General features: G+C 43.5%; 1 protein-coding gene across 1 annotated transcript in view; it reads right to left on the bottom strand.

Annotated features, from left to right (window-relative positions):
* Positions 1-12926: 12926 nt before the first annotated feature.
* Positions 12927-26410, bottom strand: part of csmd1a (CUB and Sushi multiple domains 1a) — a 354566-nt gene continuing 341082 nt past the window's right edge. The window contains exons 4-5 of the mRNA XM_041888224.1: positions 14137-14331; positions 12927-13138 (exon numbers count right to left, since the gene is read on the bottom strand). Of these exons, the coding sequence (XP_041744158.1) occupies positions 12927-13138; positions 14137-14331 (407 nt within the window). The remainder of the gene's footprint in view (positions 13139-14136; positions 14332-26410) is intronic.

The following is a 26410-nucleotide window of genomic DNA, read 5'->3' as shown; positions in this document are numbered from 1 at the left end:
AATAATAATACAAACAAGTTTTTTTCTTCCACTTTGACATTACAGAGTATTTTTTGTAAATCGTTGACCAAAAAATGACAATTTAATTCATTGTAATCCCACTTAGTAATACAACAAAATGTGGAAAAAGTCAAGGGGTGTGAAAACATTCTGAAGGCACCGTAACTGTCAGATAATGGACACATACTGATATGGAATCATTTGTTTTTCAACAGGACAATGACCCAACACACCTCCAGGCTGTGTAAGGGCTATTTTACCAAGAAGGAGAGTGATGGAGTGCTGCATCAGATGACCTGGCCTCCACAATCCCCCGACCTCAAACCAATTGAGATGGTTTGGGATGAGTTGGACCGCAGAGTGAAGGAAAAGCAGCCAACAAGTGCTCAGCATATGTGGGAACTCTTTCAAGACTGTTGGAAAAGCATTCCAGGTGAAGCTGGTTGAGAGAATGTCAAGAGTGTGCAAAGCTGTCATCAAGGCAAAGGGTGGCTACTTTGAAGAATCTCAATTATTTATTATTTGTTTAACACTTTTTTGGTTACTACATGATTCCACGTGTTATTTCATAGTTTTGATGTCTTCACTATTATTCTACAATGTAGAAAATAGTAAAAAAATAAAGAAAAACCATGGAATGAGTATGTGTCCAAACTTTTGACTGGTACTGTAACTTTGTAAGAAAGCCTAATTTGTTTGTTTGATTTTATGATGATTCCAATTCTATGTGGGTAAAAACGGCACCTCAGCTCATAAGAAAGTACTTACAAACAGCATTTTTGTGGTTTGTGTCTTTGCTTGGAAGCAGTTTCACCCCTCTGGACTTCAGCTCAATGGCCTTTTTCACTGTTGGGGAGAGAAAGCACATCATAATCCATTCATGTAATTAGCAAAACACCCTAAGAGCACAGGCTGAAAGAAAATCTGTGTCACAACATGCAAACACTTCTGTGAGATTCCTTTGCTATACACGCATCTCTCCCACCCCACCCCCCACCCCCTCTCTGCCTCCCAAAAATCATTTTAAGCTGGTGTTTACTGGAGAAATTCACAAGCAGAGATGTCAAGCTGTCCTCCAGGTGACTGCAGAGGGCCAGGATGGTGCCAATGTGCCCAGGCCACCGCGTCATTATTGGGGCTGTATTATTTAGTCTTTATGGATCATCCAAGGCAGAGGAGTCCTATATTGTGCAGGGCAAGGGAGCGCCAGCTTGTGAATAGTGGTGGCAACACAGTCACCTAACACCACTGGGCTCAGTTCCCAGCAGGCAGTGCAGTGGACGCATAGCCTGAATTTGTGTCAACAAGAGCCAATTTGGATTTGGATATGACTCGGAATCTAATCTGGTAATTATGTCATGCTGGGAAGCCAATTAAACCCTAAGAAAACTGAAATAGGTTCAGTGTGAGTATTAGTTTCTCCATATGACTTGTGTCAAATTGTGGGAGGGAAAAAAGTTGCCAACTATTTTTAATGAGAATGGCCTTCGTATCCAAACTCTTTTAGGCAGAAGTACCTGGGGCTACACTTAGTGACTAAGCCTGGAGGGCCTCAAGTCGTGTTGCACTTCGTCAAACTCCATTTAACAGGCAGAAACCAGATAAATAACTATGCATACACCTGCAAACCGTATGCGGGCAGAATCCAGGTCAGGCCAAGATGTCATGTTTAGCGGAGCTCTGGCAGAGCGTGCCAAGTGATGTGATGTGAAGGAACTCACTGCCAAGTGCACTGACGACTGCCTGCAATGGGAAGGGATCTATCCCAACCCTTTGACACTGACCCATTACCTTGGTACTGGGCACTAAATCCTTTCCGCCGATGGTTGCTGTCTGATGTGAAATGCAGCCGTAACCAGTTCTTGCTGCTGATGACGGGGGAAGGTAGATTCATACCGGTCAGCCTGGAAGAAAATATGATTCTCATTTCAGCCGAGTGACCAAACACCTCCATCAAAAGGACACTCAAAATAAAACACATGGGGCGCTGTTAGTAACAATGCAACATCTACACTGCATGACTTCTGGAATCATTACACAATGGGTTAACTGGTAGGAATGCTAAGAGTACATACCAAATCAAAAGTTTAATATTATAAACTTATAAAATCACACACATGATTTACTCTCAAGTCTAGCTTGATTGTTTCTAGCCCAAAGAGTTATACAATGCCTACTCGAGTCGACAGCTGTGTGTTATATATTTTGCAGGGTTAACTTTGCTGCTCTGCTCCCATTAACCTCACAGATGCCTTGAGTAATCATCACACATTTTGATATGGCTGTATTGCTCTATTCCGCTGGTTTCAAGAGGCACTCAAGCTATTTATTTTTTTACTTTTCCTGTTGAAAAACAATATCCCATGTATAAATACAGTAATGTACACACACTTAAGGGTAAAACATATGTTAAAGAGCAAGTGCAAACTTCATGGAGTAGGCCATTCAAGGAGTCTGATGGTGCCCTCTGATGTCATCAGCCTCCCCCTTGCTTGAGGAACAATAGAGGAGAAATAGAGAATAAAATATGAAAGGGTCAACTGAAAAATGGTTACCTGAACCCAAATGAATGAAACCCTTATCAACAACCTCAGACATATCAATACAGTGTACCAACAAATATATACAGTATTATCCCAGTTTACCTATTTGCTTATGGTCTTGCCTACGCCTAGCGAACAGTTTTTTTAATTATATGAGAAAAAAATATTCCATTTTATTTGGAACGGAAAGCCAGACAAAATTAAACGGGCCTATTTATATAATAAATATGAATTCGGAGGACAGAAATGATTAAATATTAAAGCATTAGACCTATCATTAAAAGCTTCAGTCATACAAAAGTTATACTTAAATACGAACTGGTTCTTTAGCAAATTAGTAAGATTGTCTCACCCAATGTTCAAGAATGGCCCTTTTCCCTTTATTCAGATTACAACCTATCACATTCAGTTATTTGAAAAGGAAATAATCTCCCAAATATCACTATTTCTAAAACAAGACATAGAAAGTTAGTTGCAATTTCAATTTAATCCTCCAGAAACGACAGAACAAATAATGCAACAAATATTGTGGTTAAACTCAAATATACTAATTGATAAAAACACTTTATTTATTTTTTATGTTTAAAAACGGTATAATCTTCGTAAATTATATCATAGGTAGGACTGGTGGAGTTATGTCGCACATGCAGCTAACAAAAACATATGGAAATGTCTGCTCTACACAAAATTACAACCAAATAATTGCAGCATTACCGCAAAAATGGAAGAGGAAAGTGGAAGGGGGAAAAAGTAAGGAACTTGTCTGTCGGCCCTGCATTAAAGAACATAATTGGTTAAAGAAAATTGTGATAAATAAAAAAGTATACCAGTTTAATTGAAGGACCAAAGGACAAACAGCCGACCCATATAGATTGCAAAATAGTTGGGAAGAGATTTGACGTACCAATTCCATGGCATAGTGTTTATGAACTGATATGCAAAACGACGCCGGATACAAAACATATAATTTTTCAATTTAAATTATTATACAAAATTATTGCTACCAATAGAATGTTGTTTATATGGGGGATACAATCTTCACAGCTCTGCAGATTTTGCTGTGAAGAAACAGAATCATTAGATCATTTGTTTTGGTACTGTCAATTTGTAGCTTGTTTTTGGTCACAGGTTCAGGAATGGCTGAAGGTTTGCAATATTTACAGTGAGGGAAAAAAGTATTTGATCCCCTGCTGATTTTGTACGTTTGCCCACTGACAAAGAAATGATCAGTCTATAATTTTAATGGTAGGTTTATTTGAACAGTGAGAGACAGAATAACAACAAAAAAATCCAGAAAAACGCATGTCAAAAATGTTATAAATTGATTTGCATTTTAATGAGGGAAATAAGTATTTGACCCCCTCTCAATCAGAAAGATTTCTGGCTCCCAGGTGTCTTTTATACAGGTAACGAGCTGAGATTAGGAGCACACTCTTAAAGGGAGTGCTCCTAATCTCAGTGTGTTACCTGTATAAAAGACACCTGTCCACAGAAGCAATCAATCAATCCGATTCCAAACTCTCCACCATGGCCAAGACCAAAGAGCTCTCCAGGGATGTCAGGGGCAAGATTGTAGACCTACACAAGGCTGGAATGGGCTACAAGACCATCGCCAAGCAGCATGGTGAGAAGGTGACAACAGTTGGTGCGATTATTCGCAAATGGAAGAAACACAAAATAACTGTCAATCTCCTTCGGCCTGGGGCTCCATGCAAGATCTCACCTCGTGGAGTTGCAATGATCATGAGAACGGTGAGGAATCAGCCCAGAACTACACGGGAGGATCTTGTCAATGATCTCAAGGCAGCTGGGACCATAGTCACCAAGAAAACAATTGATAACACACTACGCCGTGAAGGACTGAAATCCTGCAGCGCCCGCAAGATCCCCCTACTCAACAAAGCACATATACATGCCCGTCTGAAGTTTGCCAATGAACATCTGAATAATTCAGAGGAGAACTGGGTGAAAGTGTTGTGGTCAGATGAGACCAAAATTGAGCTCTTTGGCATCAACTCAACTCGCCGTATTTGGAGGAAGAGGAATGCTGCCTATGACCCCAAGAACACCATCCCCACCGTCAAACATGGAGGTGGAAACATTATGCTTTGGGGGTGTTTTTCTGCTAAGGGGACAGGACAACTTCACCGCATCAAAGGGACGATGTACGGGGCGATGTACCTTCAAATTTTGGGTGAGAACCTCCTTCCCTCAGCCAGGGCATTGAAAATGGGTCGTGGATGGGTATTCCAGCATGACAATGACCCAAAACACACGGCCAAGGCAACAAAGGAGTGGCTCAAGAAGAAGCACATTAAGGTCCTGGAGTGGCCTAGCCAGTCTCCAGACCTTAATCCCATAGAAAATCTGTGGAGGGAGCTGAAGGTTCGAGTTGCCAGACGTCAGCCTCGAAGCCTTAATGACTTGGAGAAGATCTACAAAGAGGAGTGGGACAAAATCCCTCCTGAGATGTGTGCAAACCTGGTGGCCAACTACAAGAAACGTCTGACCTGTGTGATTGCCAACAAGGGTTTTGCCACCAAGTACTAAGTCATGTTTTGCAGAGGGGTCAAATACTTATTTCCCTCATTAAAATGCAAATCAATTTATAACATTTTGGACATGCGTTTTTCTGGATTTTTTTGTTGTTATTCTGTCTCTCACTGTTCAAATAAACCTACCATTAAAATTATAGACTGATAAATTCTTTGTCAGTGGGCAAACGTACAAAATCAGCAGGGGATCAAATACTTTTTTCCCTCACTGTACCTGGAGCTAACCCTGCAGATAGCACTACTGGGTGATCTGAAAAGTCATAGTCAATCGATCAATAATTTAATAATACTTTTAGAATATATGGCAAATAGAAATCCAATATGGATGGTGTTAAGAGATAGATGGGAGGTGTTGAATGGAGCTGAAGGATGGGACTAATAACAACTAACAACAACTAATAACAACAAGATAACTAATGTAAAGCATACTGTGTCCATGATAAGTATATAGGTTATAGGTTGAGAGCTTTTGTGAAAGAGCACAGTTAGAAAGATATGGCATATAGAAGCAAACCGGATGGACATCATGAAAATGATTGGAGAGGTTTAGGGTAGAGGAAGTTCAGGAGTAAAAACAAACAAAATAGAATTATTGTAAAATTGGTTGTGTCCATAAAATGTATATAGTATGTATAAGCTGGAAGTAGAGGCCTAAGCGTTGTTGTTCACTAGTTTACTCCAATTAGGGAAGGGGTGGTGGGGTTGGAAAGTAATAAAGGTTTAAAATATATATATATTTATATACAGTTGAAGTCGGAAGTTTACATACACCTTCCCAAATATATTTAAACTCAGGTTTTCACAATTCATGACATTTAATCCTAGTAAAGATTCTCTGTATTATGTCAGTTAGAATTACCACTTTATTTTAAGAATGTGAAATGTCAGAATAATATTAGAGGGAATTATTTATTTCAGCTTTTATTTCTTTCTTCATATTCCCAGTTGGTCAGAAGTTTACATACACTCAATTAGTATTTGGTAGCATTGCCTTTAAATTGTTTAACTTGGGTCAAACGTTTCAGGTAGCCTTCCACAAGCTTCCCACAATAAGTTGGGTGAATTTTGGCCAATTCCTCCTTACAGAGCTGGTGTAACTGAATCAGGTTTGTAGGCCTCCTTGCTCGCACACGCTTTTCAGTTCTGCCCACACATTTTCTACAGGATTGAGGTCAGGCCTTTGTGATAGCCACTCCAATACCTTGACTTTGTTGTCCGTAAACCATTTTGCCACAACTTTGGAAGTATGCTTGGAGTCATTGTCCATTTGGAAGACTCATTTGCGACCAAGCTTTAACTTCCTGACTGATGTCTTGAGATGTTGCTTCAATATATCCACATAATTTTCCTTCCTCATGATGCCATCTATTTTGTGAAGTGCATCAGTCCCTCCTGCAGCAAAGCACCCCCACAGCATGATGCTGCCACCCCCGTGCTTCACGGTTGGGATGGTGTTCTTCGGCTTGCAAGCAACCCCCTTTTTCCTCCAAATATAACGATGGTCATTATGGCCAAACAGTTCTATTTTTGTTTCATCAGACCAGAAGACATTTCTCCAAAAAGCACGATCTTTGTCCCCATGTGCAGTTGCAAACAGTATTCTGGCTTTTTTTCTGGCGGTTTTGGAGCAGTGGCTTCTTCCTTGCTGAGCAGCATTTCAGGTTATGTCGATATAGGACTCGTTTTACTGTGGATATAGATACTTTTGTACCCGTTTCCTCCAGCATCTTGACAAGGTCCTTTGCTGTTGTTCTGGGATTTATTTGCACTTTTCGCACCAAAGTACGTTCATCTCTAGGAGACAGAACGCGTCTCCTTCCTGAGCGGTATGATGGCTGCGTGGTCCCATGGTGTTTATACTTGCGTACTATTGTTTGTACAGATGAACATGGTACCTTCAGGCATTTGGAAATTGCTCCCAAGGATGAACCAGACTTGTGGAGGTCTACAATATTTTTTTCTGAGGTCTTGGCTGATTTCTTTTGATTTTCCCATGATGTCAAGCAAAGAGGCACTGAGTTTGAAGGTATGCCTTGAAATACATCCACAGGTACACCTCCAATTGACTCAAATTATGTCAATTAGCCTATCAGAAGCTTCTAAAGCCATGACATCATTTTCTGGAAATTTCCAAACTGTTTAAAGGCACAGTCAACTTAGTGTATGTAAACTTCTGACCCACTGGAATTGTGATACAGTGAATTATAAGTGAAATAATCTGTCTGTAAACAATTGTTGGAAAAATTACTTGTGTCATGCACAAAGTAGATGTCCTAACCGACTTGACAAAACTATAGTTTGTTAAAAATACATTTGTGGAGTGGTTGAAAAAGTAGTTTTAATGACTCCAACCTAAGTGTATGTAAACTTCCAACTTCAACTGTAATATATATATATATATATATATATATATATATATATATATATATATATATATATATATATACACACTACCGTTCAAAAGTTTGGGGTCACTTAGAAATGTCCTTGTTTTTGAAAGAAAAGCAAAAGCAGTCTCAACGTCAACAGTGAAGTGGCGACTCCGGGATGCTGACCTTCTAGGCAGATTTGCAAAGAAAAAGCCATATCTCAGACTGGCCAATAAAAATAAAAGATTAAGATGGGCAGTCTGATATATGGCTTTTTCTTTGCAACTCTGCCTAGAAGGTCAGCATCCCGGAGTCGCCTCTTCACTGTTGACGTTGAGACTGGTGTTTTGTGGGTACTATTTAATGAAGCTGCCAGTTGTGGACCTGTGAGGCGCCTGTTTCTCAAACTAGACACTCTAATGTATTTGTCCTCTTGCTCAGTTATGCACCGGGGCCTCCCACTCCTCTTTCTATTCTGGTTAGAGCCAGTTTGCGCTGTTCTGTGAAGGGAGTAGTACACAGCGTTGTACGAGATCTTCAGTTTCTTGGCAATTTCTCGCTTGGAATAGCCTTCATTTCTCAGAACAAGAATAGACTGACGAGTTTTAGAAGAAAGTTCTTTGTTTCCAAAACAATGACAATTTCTATGTGACCCCAAACTTTTGAACGGTAGTGTATATACAGTTATCTTTCAAATAAATTTTTACCCACATCATAGGAAACTACAGGATCACCTGCTATCTGTATTTCACTACCATAGCACAGTCTTTATGGGAAGCAGCGTTGTTGATGGAGTGAGTCGCTGCAGGTGAAGCAATTTAGGTAAAGTACCTCAGACCATGGACACATCATGATTGTTCCATCAACACCTCAGTCATTTTAGTTACACAAGCCCAGTTCAATCTCTGTTTATTTCAATAGCCTCAAAGCAACTGAAACCAATACTTGTTGATCAGCCAACTCTTAAATCTTCACAAACAGTACTAACAATGCAGTGGTTATTTCAATCTGCTTTAAAAGTACAGCAGCACATTTCCTTTTCATTCTTGCTCTTTTTCCTTGTACCTGGTATTGGGACCTTTTTGCCTTCTTTCTGTTCATACTGCTTCACAACCTAGCTTTCACACGCCAATGAGCAACACTGTCAAAAAGAAATTGAGAAGGCCCAAACACCACCCAGCATTAATTGCTATTCGTACACTGTCCTGTACCAACTCAGGCTAGACCTTCAATCCAATCCATTGCATGTTTATAATGGTGTTATAACATCATGATTTAATTGAGTAGTGGTAGTTATGAGTTCATAATGTTTAGGAAACCAATGTGATAAATACTGTAGTCAAGTGGGTGCAAAACTTCAAAGAAAAGGAAGGCTTTTATTTTATGCAGAAGCTATTATATAATTAATTCAGCTTTGGCAACAGAATGTCAGAGAGGTCATGAGGACAAGCATATCTGCACTTTGATGAGTTCTACTAGTATGTGAAGAGAATGGAGAGCCTTCCACACACATCATACACGCATGACAAAATCTCCTAGGATTAACTATAATAACCTTTGGACCACAATTCAAGGCACAACACCTTCTCAACCATTGGACACTACCTCCTGCTTATAGTGTTGCCACAATGGTTGTGCAAACACTGTTGTCCATGCATATTAGATGCAAATATCTGTTGTCACACACAAGATGTGTCAAATGCACTCAACATCCATTATTCTGCCTGAGAGTTTATGGGGCCTCTGTCATGTTCAAAGAACATGATTGGCATTTGACAGCTGCCAAATAGTGTCGTACATAGAGAATTGGGTAATTGTAATTTCTGTCAAATATGTTATGTTTCTGGTGATTATATCCTATTCTGAATTTAAATTATTAAAAGGTGTCATGTGACTTAATAGTGGGCGGCGGGTAGCCTAGCGGTTAAGAACTTTGGGCCAGTAACCAAAAGGTTGCTGGTTCGAATCCCTGAGCCGACTAGCAAGGCACTTAACCCTAATTGCTCCTGTAAGTCGCTCTGGATAAGAGCGTCTGCTAAATGACTAAAATGTAAAAATGTCAAATTTGATGCCATGGTAGTATCCCAACGCATCTTCTCCATATCTGTTGCCAAGTGAATAGTGATGCTAAGCAAGCTTTCGAAACTTCTGAAAATATCCTCTGAAAGTGAACATCAACAATAATTTTAACAACTCAAGTCGAAAATATCCCCTGGTTTAATTTGTATCACAACTGATACACCTCAGAGTCAGCGTAAATGAAATAAATAATCTTGACATTGGCTGGAGAGTTCAATTATGAAATTAACATATTTATTATGCTATGCAGTGTGAAAAAACCTAACATGACAGTTTGTCAGGCACCTGTCTGCCAGGATCATGTGGTGGAAATTGCTTAGGAAAGCATTTTAGGGAACATCCTAAGAGGAGGATATGTATCTGTCATCAATACAGGAATTTGTTCAGCTGTCAGTTGTCAATCTTGTTCACCGAGTCTCATTCCTTCATGTCTGTCTGTATATCAATCACCACCTCTTGTGTCAACGACGTACCAGTGACGAAGATCTAATATTCTATAATCTTATCAATTTGTCTGAGGTAATTTAATTCAGACAGAAGCAGTCCCTGTCAACTCCAGGTGAAGTATCAATATATGTATGTCATTCGCCGAACAGAGTGCCTTTTGGGTAGAGTAATTTTGTCAGAAATAACCATTTATTTCTACTTATTTTAACATTCTGTCATAAAGAGCACCTTTTCAACTCCATAACAAACATGTTTTCCCATCTCAAGAGTTAAATTAAGAAAAATGACTTTAACAGTGACAATTAAAGTGACAGGGTTGACAGTACAGGATTGACAAGTCTAGCCTATCTATCTATGGGTAACAGGGTTGATGTGTTATGCTCGACGCACTCCGTTTTCGACCAAAAAACACCAAAACATTTCCCCAAAAAGTAGAACTAGCTCATCTGCTTTTACACTGTGATTGGATTATTATGTTTAATGTTTCTTTAGAATTTCTTTTTTGGGGGGGAAGTTTTACCATATTAAAACAAAAGTTCAGTTCACGGTCCATGGGCACATTAAATAAGTAAAAAATCTTTAGAAATTACTTTCCCAAAGCAACAAATGAACTAGGGCTTTACAATGATGGTGAAAACGTGGGGAAATATTGGGGTTAAGTGGGTTAAAACTTTCGTCCTAGAAATTGGATGAACATGATTTGGGACATGCCAAAATTGGGATTTTCTGAGAAATCAAATAATTTATTTTAATGAAAACACACTGCTATTGAAATGTTTTACATGGTTTAGATTAGTTAGAGCATAGACATATAATATGTGATCCAACTGTTAAATGTAGTGTTTTATCAAAACGTACACAATGTCTGAAGGATATAAAAGGCAATCTATTCATGGAACGACCCATGTGTCTAATTAGCAACATGTATTATCTGCTTTATGACTCCCAAGTATTTTTACTGAATGGTATCATTTTTGTTCACTTCTTCAACAAACCACCAGACTTATGTCACAATTTCTCATGGGCAAGGACTGCATAGAACTTCTGAAGTTGAAGTATGAACTCTGAACATCTCTGGACACATGTCTAGGAGGTGGATGAGTTGCGGATGTAAAGGTCACGTGTGTGGTATGTCTATAAATGGTATGTCTATAAAACTGCTTCCAATCAGTATGAAAATGTATGCACTCACTAACTGTAAGTCGCTCTGGATAAGAGCGTCTGCTAAATGACTAAAATGTCAAAATCATCAGAGTGCACAACAATGTCAGTAGCAGAGCAATGTTATAGGACAATATCTGACTTTGAAAGGCTGTGTGAAAGTCACTCAAACGATTGATGCCCTTTGCCCCTTTCAGACTTTAATAGACAGAAGAATGGGGTAGTGATTATTGTGTTACCTAGTGACTGCCTAGTTTTTAAACTCCTGTAACCTATCATTGATTAATGCTAGCGAAGTGTACTTCTGTAAATGACAGTGAAAGCAGCTCCTGAAAAGATTAATTTGACCTATTTTGAGTTCAGTGAAGTACTTTTCATTGACTTTAACTTGTGGGGCTTTTACATGCTAATTGCGGACACAACTTATGACTCATCAATGACTATTGTAATGTTTTTTTTTTAAATACAATTAATCAGATAGTAGAATTCTCTATTGGAATTAGCATCTATGTGTGCTATCCACAGCTAAAGAAGATTTTGCCACCTACTTTAAACCCTATTTCCACAAGCTGAGTAGACTTAAAGTATGAAAGCTGTCAAGCTTTGCTTTGATGTTGATGTCATTCCTCTAGCCATGCTCCGGGTGTGGATTTCTGCTATTAAATATTAGGTGGTGCAAACGCAGATCTTGTGAGTCATTGGTTTGAGTTGTTTCTTAAATGACGGACGCCTACCATCAACCTGAAAAACAGAAAATATTTGGCAGTGTGCACATTGACATTTGGGTGATTCCTCACAACACTAGAACAAAACAAGACCATGATTTTGGGGATTTTCACTAAATGTAATCCATAGAAGGGTCCTTTGGAGGGAGGATTGTTGATATATACTGAACAAAAATATAAACGCAACATGCAACAATTTCAATGATTTTACTAAGTTAAAGTTCATATAAGGAAATCAGTCAATTGAAATAAATAAATTAGGCCCTAATCTATGGATTTCACATGACTGGGCAGGGGCACAGCCACTTGGGAGCCAGGCCCAACCAGTAGTTTCGTGAGGAATCACCCATTTATCATGGGATGCTGCAGTAACGCAATGTTATTTATAAAACTAATACGATATTGATATCGAATTTAAAAAATGCAACTGATATCAATATAGATGTTCCATATCGGTGCCGATCCCTTGTGTGAAGGACGTTGGAAGGAGGACGTCCTAAAATGGACACCATATTGCTGAAAAATGTAACTCCCTAACAGAAATGGAAGCCTCTTCAACAGTCTTCACAGGCAGTCTCCAAAATTTCACAGGCTGTCTATGTGTTTAAATGCAGATATGTCATCCCATTCTGCTCAGAATACACACTATAGCTCTCTGCATTGCAGTGGCATTCCGTTGACAATACGCCGTGAATATTATTTTGTCAAGGAATTGTCAAATGGACTGGTCCTCAAAGTGTCAGGTTTCAAGTCCTGAAATGACTCATGTCATACCTTAGCTGTTGACAGGACAAAATGAAGCAGTGTTGTGAGGTCCTGTAAAACTTCAGTGACTCATCTTTATATTCTCTCAGTTGAAAATAAAGGTATATTATTGACATACTGGGATCAAACTTATAACACAATAATACTTTAACTTATAGCTTTCATATATGAGTGAATCACAATCACGTCCCTCAATGACTTTTCGAGCAATTAGCAGATAATTGATGCCATGACAGTTGCTACCATTAGAATACAAGAGGTGCTATTGTGTTGGTTAATTACTTACCATATTGATGGCGCCTCAGTCCCACTTATCTCCAGAAAGTCGTATCTGTCTTCCAGCTGGAAATCACTAAAGACCAGGGCGATGGTGTCCCCTGGTTCAGCCAGAATACTCCATGTGCAGTCTGCATTATTCTCATACTCTGAAGGGAAATGTGGACTTGATATCGTCCCTGTTGTTCCCCTCAATGTCCCACCGCAAGCTCCTTCGGCTAAAGGAAGAAAATAAGTAAGACAAAATTGCATTACTGACTGGGTCACAACTTGCTCTTAGAAAATAAATCAGTCTCGACTGAGTCCTGACTCCAGCAATTGTTCCAACTCCTACTGAGTGGATGAATATTCACTTGTGGGAGATAAAGGTTTGACAGCTAAGATTGGTATTGCGTGTAAAATAAATGTTGTTTTCCGTTGCAGGTCGCAAGTTTAACAACAAAAACAGTGACCATTGGACGCTATTGCCTTGTGACCTTCAAAGACCTCTAAAACCTACAATTTGATACTTCAGGTTCCATGATCTAGGACAATCCAGGATCACCACATCTTAATGTCACTCTAGGTCAACACAAATAAATGACGATCCAGGATCAATACTGCTTAATGTGTTCATACTGGCCTGTTTGGCCCTCCTTTTCTTATAGTCCACAATCATCTCTTTTGTCTTGCTCACATTGAGGGAGAGGTTGTTGTCCTGGCACCACACTGCCAGGTTTCTGACCACCTCCCTATAGGCTGTCTCATCGTTGTCGGTAATCAGGCCTACCACTGTTGTGTCGTCAGCAAACTTGATGATGGTGTTGGAGCCATGCTTGGCCACGCATTCGTGAGTGAACAGGGAGTACAGGAGAGGACTAAGCATGCACCCCTGAGGGGCCCCAGTGTTGAGGATCAGCGTGGAAGATGTGTTGTTGCCTACCCTTACCACCTGGGGGTGGCCCGTCAGGAAGTCCAGGATTCAACACAGCTAAATGATGATCCAGGATCAACACAGCTAAATGATGATCCAGGCACAACACAACTAAATTACGATCCAGGATCAACACAGCTAAATGATGATCCAGGATCAACACAACTAAATTACGATCCAGGATCAACACTGCTAAATGATGATCCAGGGAATGTCTTATGCTCCAAAAACAAATAATATGATATAATATGTAAATATTGATATTCTTGCCCCCCACTACAAACTTAAAATGTAGTGTCTTACCTCGACAAAATGGTGCTGGAAAGTCCCATGATGCTCCAGTACCTGGACTCACAATACAAGTGAGTACAGCATGTCCCTCCAGTATATATCCCATGAGACAACTATAACGGATCTTGTCTCCCATGTTGTACCTTGTTCCATGAATTACTCCTTTTGGTATCAACCCTGGATTTCCACACGTGTGGCTTGGTAGCACTGAAAAACAAACCATATAGAACACAGATAATAAGCTCAATTCATTTTCATGGCAGGCCCAAGTGCTATTCTATTGTCATGAGTCTAGCACCAAGATCATTTCAGGTCCTCATCACGCACAAGGGCTCTATACTCAGCCACCTCTGGTCTCAGTCAGAACAGAGGAGTCACATCCATCTTCACAAAGAAAATTAGTAAACAACTATTTTCTCATCAGGTCGAAAGAAACACCTTTTATTCAGCAATGCCTTTCCACTTTTTTTAACGTTTTAGAAAGCTAGTTAAATTATATAATATTATTGTGAAGTTCTTCTAGCCAGTTATGTTTCTATGGTTAAATGTACTGTTCTAGTTTATTGGCATTTCAATTAGACAAAGCTTAAATTTGCTGAAGTCTCTAGAGAACTAGGACGTTGTAACAAGAAAGAGGTTAATTAATTGCAGAAGCATTTAAACATGCATAACTAAAACATCATCCTTTGTTAATTTAGAAATATTTTAAACAAAACATTGCCTGTCTTGTCAAATAAAATGAATCTACTTTAACACTGCCCAACAGATACCAGAAATAAGGGAGTATATTATTATTTTATACATTATGTAAGATAGTTTTCCTGATCCTTAAGACACATTCCAAAACCTCAACTTCCAGGGTTCATGTCAAAGAGCATTGTTACATCCTGCAAACTCTTAAACAACTGTGTCAAAACATGCCCTCGAGCAGTGTGAATTATATCTGTGACAGTCTCTATTTTTTTAAAGGGACCTCCTATGTGTTTTATATGGGCCTAATAGTAAAGATGTCATTTAATGTTAAAAAAATGTATTACCTTTTAATTTGGCATGAACACAATCAGCCTAGGGACCAGTCTGCCTCACAAAATAAGGGGGAAACATTGTTTTACCCTACCACTGAGACTTGCTTTAGTCTACACCTATGATGCAATTCCGGATAGAATTCTGATACTTTATGACGCAAATTTGGCATCATCAAATTCGTACACCACATGACCTAAAGTATGTGAACATCTCATTCCAAGATAATCTGCATTAATATGGAGTTGGTCCACTCTTTGCTGCTATAACAGCCTCTACTCTTCTGGGAAGGCTTTCCACTAGATGTTGGAACATTCCTGCAGGGACTTGCTTCCATTCAGACACATGGCCCGTGTAGCTCAGTTGGTAGAGCATGGCGCTTGCAACGCCAGGGTTGTGGGTTCGTTTCCCACAGGGGGCCAGTATGAAAATGTATGCACTCACTAACTGCAAGTCGCTCTGGATAAGAGCGTCTGCTAAAATGAGAAAAAAAAAAAAAAGAAGAAAAAGAGCATTAGTGCACTGATGTTGGGCGATTAGGCCTGGCTCGCAGTCGGCATTCCAATTCATCCCAAAGGTGTTAGATGGGGTTGAGGTCAGGGCTCTGTGCAGGCCAGTCAATTTCTTCCACACCGATCTCGACAAATAATTTCTGTATGGACCTCGCGTTGTGCAGGGGCATTGTCATGCTGAAACAGGAAAGGGCCTTCCCCAAACTGTTGCCACAAAGTTGGAAGCACAGAATCATCTAGAATTGCATTGTATGCTGTAGCATTAAGATGCCCCTTCACTGGAACTAATGGGTCTAGCCAGAACCATGAACAACAGCCCCAGACTAATATTCCTTCTCCACCAAACTTTACAATTGGCACTTTGCATTCGGGCAGGTAGTGTTCTCCTGGTGTCCGCCAAACCCAGATTCGTCCATCGGACTGCCAGATGGTGAAGCGTGAATCATCACTCCAGAGAACGCGTTTCCACTGCTCCAGAGTCCAATTGCGGAGAGCTTTACACCACTCCAGCCGACGCTTGGCATTGCGCATGGTGATCTTAGGCTTGTGTGCGGCTGCTCGGCCTTGGAAACCCATTTCAAGCAGCTCCCGACAAACAGTTATTGTGCTGACGTTGCATCCAGAGGCTGTTTGGAACTCGGTAGTGAGTCTTGCAACCGAGGACAGACTATTTATATGCGCTACGCGCTTCAGCACTCTGTGAGCTTATGTGGCCTACCACTTCGCGGTGGAGCCGTTGTTGCTCCTTGACGTTTCCATTTCACAATAGCAGCACTTACAGTTGACCTGGGCAGCTCTAGCAGGGCAGAAATTTAACGAACTGACTTGTTGGAAAGGTGGCATCCTATGACGGTGCCACGTTGAAAGTCACTGAGCTCTTCAGTAAGGCCATTCTACTGCTAATGTTTGGCTATGGAGATTGCATAGCTGTGTGCTCGATTTTATACACCTGTCAGGAACGGGTGTGGCTGAAATAGCCAAATGCACTAATTTGAAGGGGTGTCCACATGCTTTTGTATATATAATACAGTGGGGGAAAAAAGTATTTAGTCAGCCACCAATTGTGCAAGTTCTCCCACTTAAAAAGATGAGAGAGGCCTGTAATTTTCATCATAGGTACACATCAACTATGACAGACAAAATGAGAAAAAAAATTCCAGAAAATCACATTGTAGGATTTTTAATGATTTTATTTGCAAATTATGGTGGAAAATAAGTATTTGGTCAATAACAAAAGTTTCTCAATACTTTGTTATATACCCTTTGTTGGCAATGACACAGGTCAAACGTTTTCTGTAAGTCTTGACAAGGTTTTCACACACTGTTGCTGGTATTTTGGCCCATTCCTCCATGCAGATCTCCTCTAGAGCAGTGATGTTTTGGGGCTGTCGCTGGGCAACACAGACTTTCAACTCCCCTCCAAAGATTTTCTATAGGGTTGAGATCTGGAGACTGGCTAGGCCACTCCAGGACCTTGAAATGCTTCTTACGAAGCCACTCCTTCGTTACCCGGGCGGTGTGTTTGGGATCATTGTCATGCTGAAAGACCCAGCCACGTTTCATCTTCAATGCCCTTGCTGATGGAAGGAGGTTTTCACTCAAAATCTCACGATACATGGCCCCATTCATTCTTTCCTTTACACGGATCAGTCGTCCTGGTCCCTTTGCAGAAAAACAGCCCCAAAGCATGATGTTTCCACCCCCATGCTTCACAGTAGGTATGGTGTTCTTTGGATGCAACTCAGCATTCTTTTTCCTCCAAACACGACGAGTTGAGTTTTTACCAAAAAGTTATATTTTGGTTTCATCTGACCATATGACATTCTCCCAATCCTCTTCTGGATCATCCAAATGCACTCTAGCAAACTTCAGACAGGCCTGGACATGTACTGGCTTAAGCAGGGGGGACACGTCTGGCACTGCAGGATTTGAGTCCCTGGCGGCGTAGTGTGTTACTGATGGTAGGCTTTGTTACTTTGGTCCCAGCTCTCTGCAGGTCATTCACTAGGTCCCCCCGTGTGGTTCTGGGATTTTTGCTCACCGTTCTTGTGACCAGTACCTGGACTCACAATACAAGTGAGTACAGCATGTCCCTCCAGTATATATCCCATGAGACAACTATAACGGATCTTGTCTCCCATGTTGTACCTTGTTCCATGAATTACTCCTTTTGGTATCAACCCTGGATTTCCACACGTGTGGCTTGGTAGCACTGAAAAACAAACCATATAGAACACAGATAATAAGCTCAATTCATTTTCATGGCAGGCCCAAGTGCTATTCTATTGTCATGAGTCTAGCACCAAGATCATTTCAGGTCCTCATCACGCACAAGGGCTCTATACTCAGCCACCTCTGGTCTCAGTCAGAACAGAGGAGTCACATCCATCTTCACAAAGAAAATTAGTAAACAACTATTTTCTCATCAGGTCGAAAGAAACACCTTTTATTCAGCAATGCCTTTCCACTTTTTTTAACGTTTTAGAAAGCTAGTTAAATTATATAATATTATTGTGAAGTTCTTCTAGCCAGTTATGTTTCTATGGTTAAATGTACTGTTCTAGTTTATTGGCATTTCAATTAGACAAAGCTTAAATTTGCTGAAGTCTCTAGAGAACTAGGACGTTGTAACAAGAAAGAGGTTAATTAATTGCAGAAGCATTTAAACATGCATAACTAAAACATCATCCTTTGTTAATTTAGAAATATTTTAAACAAAACATTGCCTGTCTTGTCAAATAAAATGAATCTACTTTAACACTGCCCAACAGATACCAGAAATAAGGGAGTATATTATTATTTTATACATTATGTAAGATAGTTTTCCTGATCCTTAAGACAAATTCCAAAACCTCAACTTCCAGGGTTCATGTCAAAGAGCATTGTTACATCCTGCAAACTCTTAAACAACTGTGTCAAAACATGCCCTCGAGCAGTGTGAATTATATCTGTGACAGTCTCTATTTTTTTAAAGGGACCTCCTATGTGTTTTATATGGGCCTAATAGTAAAGATGTCATTTAATGTTAAAAAAAATGTATTACCTTTTAATTTGGCATGAACACAATCAGCCTAGGGACCAGTCTGCCTCACAAAATAAGGGGGAAACATTGTTTTACCCTACCACTGAGACTTGCTTTAGTCTACACCTATGATGCAATTCCGGATAGAATTCTGATACTTTATGACGCAAATTTGGCATCATCAAATTCGTACACCACATGACCTAAAGTATGTGAACATCTCATTCCAAGATAATCTGCATTAATATGGAGTTGGTCCACTCTTTGCTGCTATAACAGCCTCTACTCTTCTGGGAAGGCTTTCCACTAGATGTTGGAACATTCCTGCAGGGACTTGCTTCCATTCAGACACATGGCCCGTGTAGCTCAGTTGGTAGAGCATGGCGCTTGCAACGCCAGGGTTGTGGGTTCGTTTCCCACAGGGGGCCAGTATGAAAATGTATGCACTCACTAACTGCAAGTCGCTCTGGATAAGAGCGTCTGCTAAAATGAGAAAAAAAAAAAAAAAAGAAGAAAAAGAGCATTAGTGCACTGATGTTGGGCGATTAGGCCTGGCTCGCAGTCGGCATTCCAATTCATCCCAAAGGTGTTAGATGGGGTTGAGGTCAGGGCTCTGTGCAGGCCAGTCAATTTCTTCCACACCGATCTCGACAAATAATTTCTGTATGGACCTCGCGTTGTGCACGGGGGCATTGTCATGCTGAAACAGGAAAGGGCCTTCCCCAAACTGTTGCCACAAAGTTGGAAGCACAGAATCATCTAGAATTGCATTGTATGCTGTAGCATTAAGATGCCCCTTCACTGGAACTAATGGGTCTAGCCAGAACCATGAACAACAGCCCCAGACTAATATTCCTTCTCCACCAAACTTTACAATTGGCACTTTGCATTCGGGCAGGTAGTGTTCTCCTGGTGTCCGCCAAACCCAGATTCGTCCATCGGACTGCCAGATGGTGAAGCGTGAATCATCACTCCAGAGAACGCGTTTCCACTGCTCCAGAGTCCAATTGCGGAGAGCTTTACACCACTCCAGCCGACGCTTGGCATTGCGCATGGTGATCTTAGGCTTGTGTGCGGCTGCTCGGCCTTGGAAACCCATTTCAAGCAGCTCCCGACAAACAGTTATTGTGCTGACGTTGCATCCAGAGGCTGTTTGGAACTCGGTAGTGAGTCTTGCAACCGAGGACAGACTATTTATATGCGCTACGCGCTTCAGCACTCTGTGAGCTTATGTGGCCTACCACTTCGCGGTGGAGCCGTTGTTGCTCCTTGACGTTTCCATTTCACAATAGCAGCACTTACAGTTGACCTGGGCAGCTCTAGCAGGGCAGAAATTTAACGAACTGACTTGTTGGAAAGGTGGCATCCTATGACGGTGCCACGTTGAAAGTCACTGAGCTCTTCAGTAAGGCCATTCTACTGCTAATGTTTGGCTATGGAGATTGCATAGCTGTGTGCTCGATTTTATACACCTGTCAGGAACGGGTGTGGCTGAAATAGCCAAATGCACTAATTTGAAGGGGTGTCCACATGCTTTTGTATATATAATACAGTGGGGGAAAAAAGTATTTAGTCAGCCACCAATTGTGCAAGTTCTCCCACTTAAAAAGATGAGAGAGGCCTGTAATTTTCATCATAGGTACACATCAACTATGACAGACAAAATGAGAAAAAAATTCCAGAAAATCACATTGTAGGATTTTTAATGATTTTATTTGCAAATTATGGTGGAAAATAAGTATTTGGTCAATAACAAAAGTTTCTCAATACTTTGTTATATACCCTTTGTTGGCAATGACACAGGTCAAACGTTTTCTGTAAGTCTTGACAAGGTTTTCACACACTGTTGCTGGTATTTTGGCCCATTCCTCCATGCAGATCTCCTCTAGAGCAGTGATGTTTTGGGGCTGTCGCTGGGCAACACAGACTTTCAACTCCCTCCAAAGATTTTCTATAGGGTTGAGATCTGGAGACTGGCTAGGCCACTCCAGGACCTTGAAATGCTTCTTACGAAGCCACTCCTTCGTTACCCGGGCGGTGTGTTTGGGATCATTGTCATGCTGAAAGACCCAGCCACGTTTCATCTTCAATGCCCTTGCTGATGGAAGGAGGTTTTCACTCAAAATCTCACGATACATGGCCCCATTCATTCTTTCCTTTACACGGATCAGTCGTCCTGGTCCCTTTGCAGAAAAACAGCCCCAAAGCATGATGTTTCCACCCCCATGCTTCACAGTAGGTATGGTGTTCTTTGGATGCAACTCAGCATTCTTTTTCCTCCAAACACGACGAGTTGAGTTTTTACCAAAAAGTTATATTTTGGTTTCATCTGACCATATGACATTCTCCCAATCCTCTTCTGGATCATCCAAATGCACTCTAGCAAACTTCAGACAGGCCTGGACATGTACTGGCTTAAGCAGGGGGACACGTCTGGCACTGCAGGATTTGAGTCCCTGGCGGCGTAGTGTGTTACTGATGGTAGGCTTTGTTACTTTGGTCCCTGTCACGAGTTGCTAAGCCAGAACCCAGAAGCAGACCAGGACAAGGTAAGTTGAAACGAAGGTGAGTGTTTATTACAAATTCAAGAGTGATGCTGAATAATCCAGGGAACAGAGCGGGCGGCGTTGATTAGTTGTTGGGGGTGCAGTGGTTGATCCCATCCTGGGTCGGCAGCCGCCGACCACCAGGCAGAGGTTGGATGAAGGTTCCGGACGGGTGACTGCAGATGGAACAAAACAGGGGTAAGTAAGCAACAAACCAACAAGGTGCAAAAACAACAAAACTAACGCTAGGCTCTAAGACTGATACTCTGGTAAACCTACTGTTCATGGCTAACGATCCGGCAGGGAATGGATGTTAGGCCAGAGCCTAAGAAGGGTGATGATCAGGACCAGGTGTGCAGATTGCTGATGGGATGCAGGTGCGGAAATCAAGAGAGCTCCCCGGAGCGTTCCCGAACCCTCGGGAAACTGGAGATCACGAACAGAAAAACTAGTCACCAGACAGGACCCGACTCAGACTGCCGGGATCGTTACAGTACCCCCTCCGACGAACGCCACCGGGCGGACTCCCGGAGCGCCAGGATGGAGGCGGTAGAAGTCACTGATGAGGTCAGCATCTAGGACCTGTCGCCGCGGAATCCAACTCCTCTCTTCAGGACCATACCCCTCCCAGTCCACGAGATACTGGAAACCCCGGCCCCGCCGTCTGGAATCCATGATGCGACGCACCGTGTAGGCAGGACCACCTCCGATCATCCGAGGAGGAGGAGGAGGAGGCGGAGGAGGCAACAGAGGACTGAGGAAAACAGGCTTGAGGCAGGAGACATGAAAGGTGGGATGGACTCTGAGCGTCCTCGGGAGTTTGAGTCGAACTGCCACCGGATTGATCACCTTCTCCACCACAAACGGACCAATGAACTCGGTAACAACTTCCTAGACTCAGTCCGTAACGGAAGATCCCGTGTGGCCAACCAGACCCTATCTCCGATGGAATAGGTGGGAGCGGGGATCCGGCGACGATTCGCCTGGAGCTGATACCGGTCCGAAACTCTAAGGAGTGCCTTTCTGGCCCGATGCCAGGTCCGGTGGCAACGACGAATATGGGCCTGAACAGAAGGCACTGAGAGCTCCTTCTCCTGAGAAGGGAACAGGGGAGGTTGGTAGCCATACAGGCACTGGAAGGGAGACATCCCAGTGGCAGATGTAGGGAGAGTATTGTGGGCATACTCAACCCAAGGCAACTGAGAGACCCAGGAGGTGGGGTTGGAAGAGACCAGGCAGCGTAGCGTGGATTCCATCTTCTGGTTGGCTCTCTCCGCCTGACCATTGGATTGGGGGTGAAAACCAGATGTGAGACTGACTGTAGCTCCAATGGCCAAACAGAAGGACTTCCAGACAGCAGAGGTAAACTGAGGGCCACGGTCGGAAACGATATCACTGGGCAAACCGTGGACCCTGAAAACCTCCCTAACCAGGATCTCGGACGTCTCCGAGGCAGAGGGAAGCTTGGCAATTGGCACAAAGTGGGCGAACTTGCTGAATCTGTCCACGATAGTCAGAACGACCGTGTTCCCCTCAGAAGCGGGCAACCCAGTGACGAAGTCCAGGGCCAGATGCGACCATGGTCGCGGGGGAATAAGAAGGGGGTGAAGTAGTCCAGAGCTGGGCCGATTGGTACTCTTATTCTGCGCACACACTGGACAGGCAGCAACAAAACCCCGAGTATCCTCGGCCATGGCAGGCCACCAAAAACGTCTGCGAAGAAACGCCATTGTCCGAGCCACGCCAGGGTGACAAGCCATCTTGCTGGCGTGGGACCATTTGAGGACAGCAGGACGAACCGACTCAGGCACAAACAACCGACCGGGTGGACCGTTACCGGGACCGGGCTGAGTCCGAAGGGCCGCCAGCACCTCCTCCTCAATCTTCCACATAACTGCTCCCACGACGCAGTTCCGGGGGAGAATTGTCTCGGTCTTGGACCCACTCTCCTCCGTCTTGGAGAACATCCGGGACAAGGCGTCCGCCTTGCCGTTCTTAGATCCAGGTCGGAACGTCAGGGAAAACTTGAATCGTCCGAAAAACAACGCCCACCTGGCCTGACGGGAGTTGAGACGTTTAGCCGATTGCACGTAAGCAAGATTCTTGTGGTCAGTCCAGACAATAAACGGTTGCTCCGCCCCCTCCAACCAGTGGCGCCACTCCTCCAAGGCAAGTTTCACCGCGAGAAGCTCCCGGTTACCCACATCGTAATTCCTCTCCGCAGGCGAAAGGCGACGAGAGTAGTAGGCGCAGGGATGGAGTTTACTGTCCGTGGAGCATCGCTGCGACAGGATGGCGCCAACTCCCACATCAGATGCGTCCACTTCAACGACGAACTGACGGGCCGTGTCCGGTTGAGAGAGAATCGGTGCGTTGGTGAATCGCCTCTTCAAATCCAGAAACGCTCGATCCGCCTCCGGATTCCACTTGAAGGTCCTGATACTGGAAGTCAAGGCAGTTAACGGAGCGGCCACACGGCTGTAATCCCGGATGAATCTGCGGTAGAAATTCGCAAACCCCAAAAATCTCTGGAGCTGCAATCTCGTACCGGGCTGGGCCCATTCCAGAACCGCTCTAACCTTCTCCTGGTCCATCCTAATCTCTCCCCTGGAGATGATGTACCCGAGAAAGGATGTCGTGTGGGCGTGAAACTCGCACTTCTCGGCCTTCACGAACAGGCGATTCTCCAACAATCGCTGCAGAACCTGCCGGACATGCTGGACGTGGTCGGAAGGTTCCTTCGAGAAGATCAGAATGTCATCCAGGTAAACAAACACAAAGAGACCGATCATATCTCTCAGGACGTCGTTCACCATACTCTGGAATACCGCTGGAGCATTGGTCAGTCCAAACGGCATCACCTGATACTCGAAGTGACCCATCGGTGTATTGAAACCCGTCAACCACTCGTCTCCCTCTCTGATCCGGACCATGTGATACGCATTGCGTAGGTCTAGCTTGGTGAACACCGTAGCACCCTGTAAGGAGTCGAAGGCAGAACTCATCAAGGGCAGGGGATACTTGTTCTTGACCGTGATGTCATTCAACCCCCGATAATCAATACACGGTCGAAGAGAGCCATCCTTCTTACCCACAAAGAAGAATCCTGCCCCCAGGGGGTGATGACGAGGGACGAACGAGACCAGCAGCTAGGGACTCCTTGATGTAGGTCTCCAAAGCCTCACGTTCAGGTCGGGAGATACTGTATAACCTTCCCTTGGGGTAGACAGCTCCAGGGAACAGGTTGATGGCACAATCATATGGTCGGTGGGGAGGGGAGTGACAGAGCCTTCTGCTTACTGAACACTTCCCCCAAATCGTGATATGTCTCGGGAACCAGGGACAAATCTGGGGGTTTAGCCTCAATCACCTGACTGGGAACCGAATGGGGGCAGGCAGTCTTGAGACAGTTAGCATGACAATCAAGGCTCCAACTCGTTACCTTGCCCGTCACCCAATCGAACGTGGGATTGTGTTCCTTCAGCCAGGGGTATCCAAGGACCAGAGGAACATGGGAAGACGGCAGAATGAAGAATGAAATAATCTCAGAATGATTCCCCGACAACCGCATCTTGACCGGTTCAGTCCTCATCGTGATACGTGCCAGACTACTGCCGTTCAGAGTGGTAGCTTCAATGGCTTCCGGCAATTGCTCCTTGGAAAGCCCCAGCTGTTCCACCAACTCGGCATCTAGAAAGCTTCCATCGGCACCTGAATCGATAAAAGCGTTAATCGCTAAGCTCTGATTCCTGTTCATAAGGGTAGCCGGGAAACGGGGTCTGACAGAGGTATTGAGAGGTCGAAACTGGCTCGCTAAAAGTCCTCCCAACTTTAGCGAGCCGCGCAGTTTGACGACCCGACTGGAACCTGAGAAGCTGATCGGTTGGACGGAACCCATTGCTTCTCCCTCCTTCGCTCTCGGACTCGATTATCCACCCGAATAGACAAGGCTACCAAGCTGTCCAGGTCACTAGGCTCCGGATAGGAGATCAACTCATCCTTGAGCTGCTCCGACAGACCCTGGTAAAAGGCCGCTTGCAGAGCCTCCTCATTCCACCCACTCTCCACAGCCAACGTCTTGAACTCGATCACGAAGTCGGCCACGCTGCGAGTTCCTTGGCGAAGCGAAAACAGGCGCCTAGCTGCGTCCCTCCCTCGGACGGAATGGTCGAAGAGCTTCCTCATCTCGGCCGTGAACCCCTGGTATGAAGCCATGCAGGGATCCTGTCGTTCCCAAACGGCTGAAGCCCACTCCAGCGCTCGACCACGCAGCAACTCAATCACAAAGGCTATCCTAGCCTTGTCTGTGGCATAAGAGTAGGGCTGTAGATCGAACACTAATCCACACTGCATAAGGAAGGAACGGCATCTTCCCAGCTCCCCCTCATATTTATCCGGCGTCGGAACCTTGGGCTCACGGAAGGACACAGCTTCAGAAGCGGCAGGCGAGATGGGTGAAACCGGTAGTGGATCCTCCACCGGACACTTGCGTTGGTTCTGGACCTCCGTCAGACCGGTAGAAAGGTTCCGAACTGACAACGCGATCTCCTGTAGTACCGTGCTATGATGGCCCAACATCTTCTCCTGCTGGGTAATGGCATGGCGAACAGAGTCCAGGTCCGCTGGGTTCATTACTGGCCGGATCGTTCTGTCACGAGTTGCTAAGCCAGAACCCAGAAGCAGACCAGGACAAGGTAAGTTGAAACGAAGGTGAGTGTTTATTACAAATTCAAGAGTGATGCTGAATAATCCAGGGAACAGAGCGGGCGGCGTTGATTAGTTGTTGGGGGTGCAGTGGTTGATCCCATCCTGGGTCGGCAGCCGCCCGACCACCAGGCAGAGGTTGGATGAAGGTTCCGGACGGGTGACTGCAGATGGAACAAAACGGGGGTAAGTAAGCAACAAACCAACAAGGTGCAAAAACAACAAAACTAACGCTAGGCTCTAAGACTGATACTCTGGTAAACCTACTGTTCATGGCTAACGATCCGGCAGGGAATGGATGTTAGGCCAGAGCCTAAGAAGGGTGATGATCAGGACCAGGTGTGCAGATTGCTGATGGGATGCAGGTGCGGAAATCAAGAGAGCTCCCCGGAGCGTTCCCGAACCCTCGGGAAACTGGAGATCACGAACAGAAAAACTAGTCACCAGACAGGACCCGACTCAGACTGCCGGGATCGTTA

Source organism: Coregonus clupeaformis, chromosome 1, assembly GCF_020615455.1.
Source record: "Coregonus clupeaformis isolate EN_2021a chromosome 1, ASM2061545v1, whole genome shotgun sequence".
Classification (NCBI taxonomy): Eukaryota; Metazoa; Chordata; class Actinopteri; order Salmoniformes; family Salmonidae; genus Coregonus; species Coregonus clupeaformis.
Note: the sequence above shows the minus strand (reverse complement) of the source record. Positions and strands in the feature narration are given on the sequence as shown.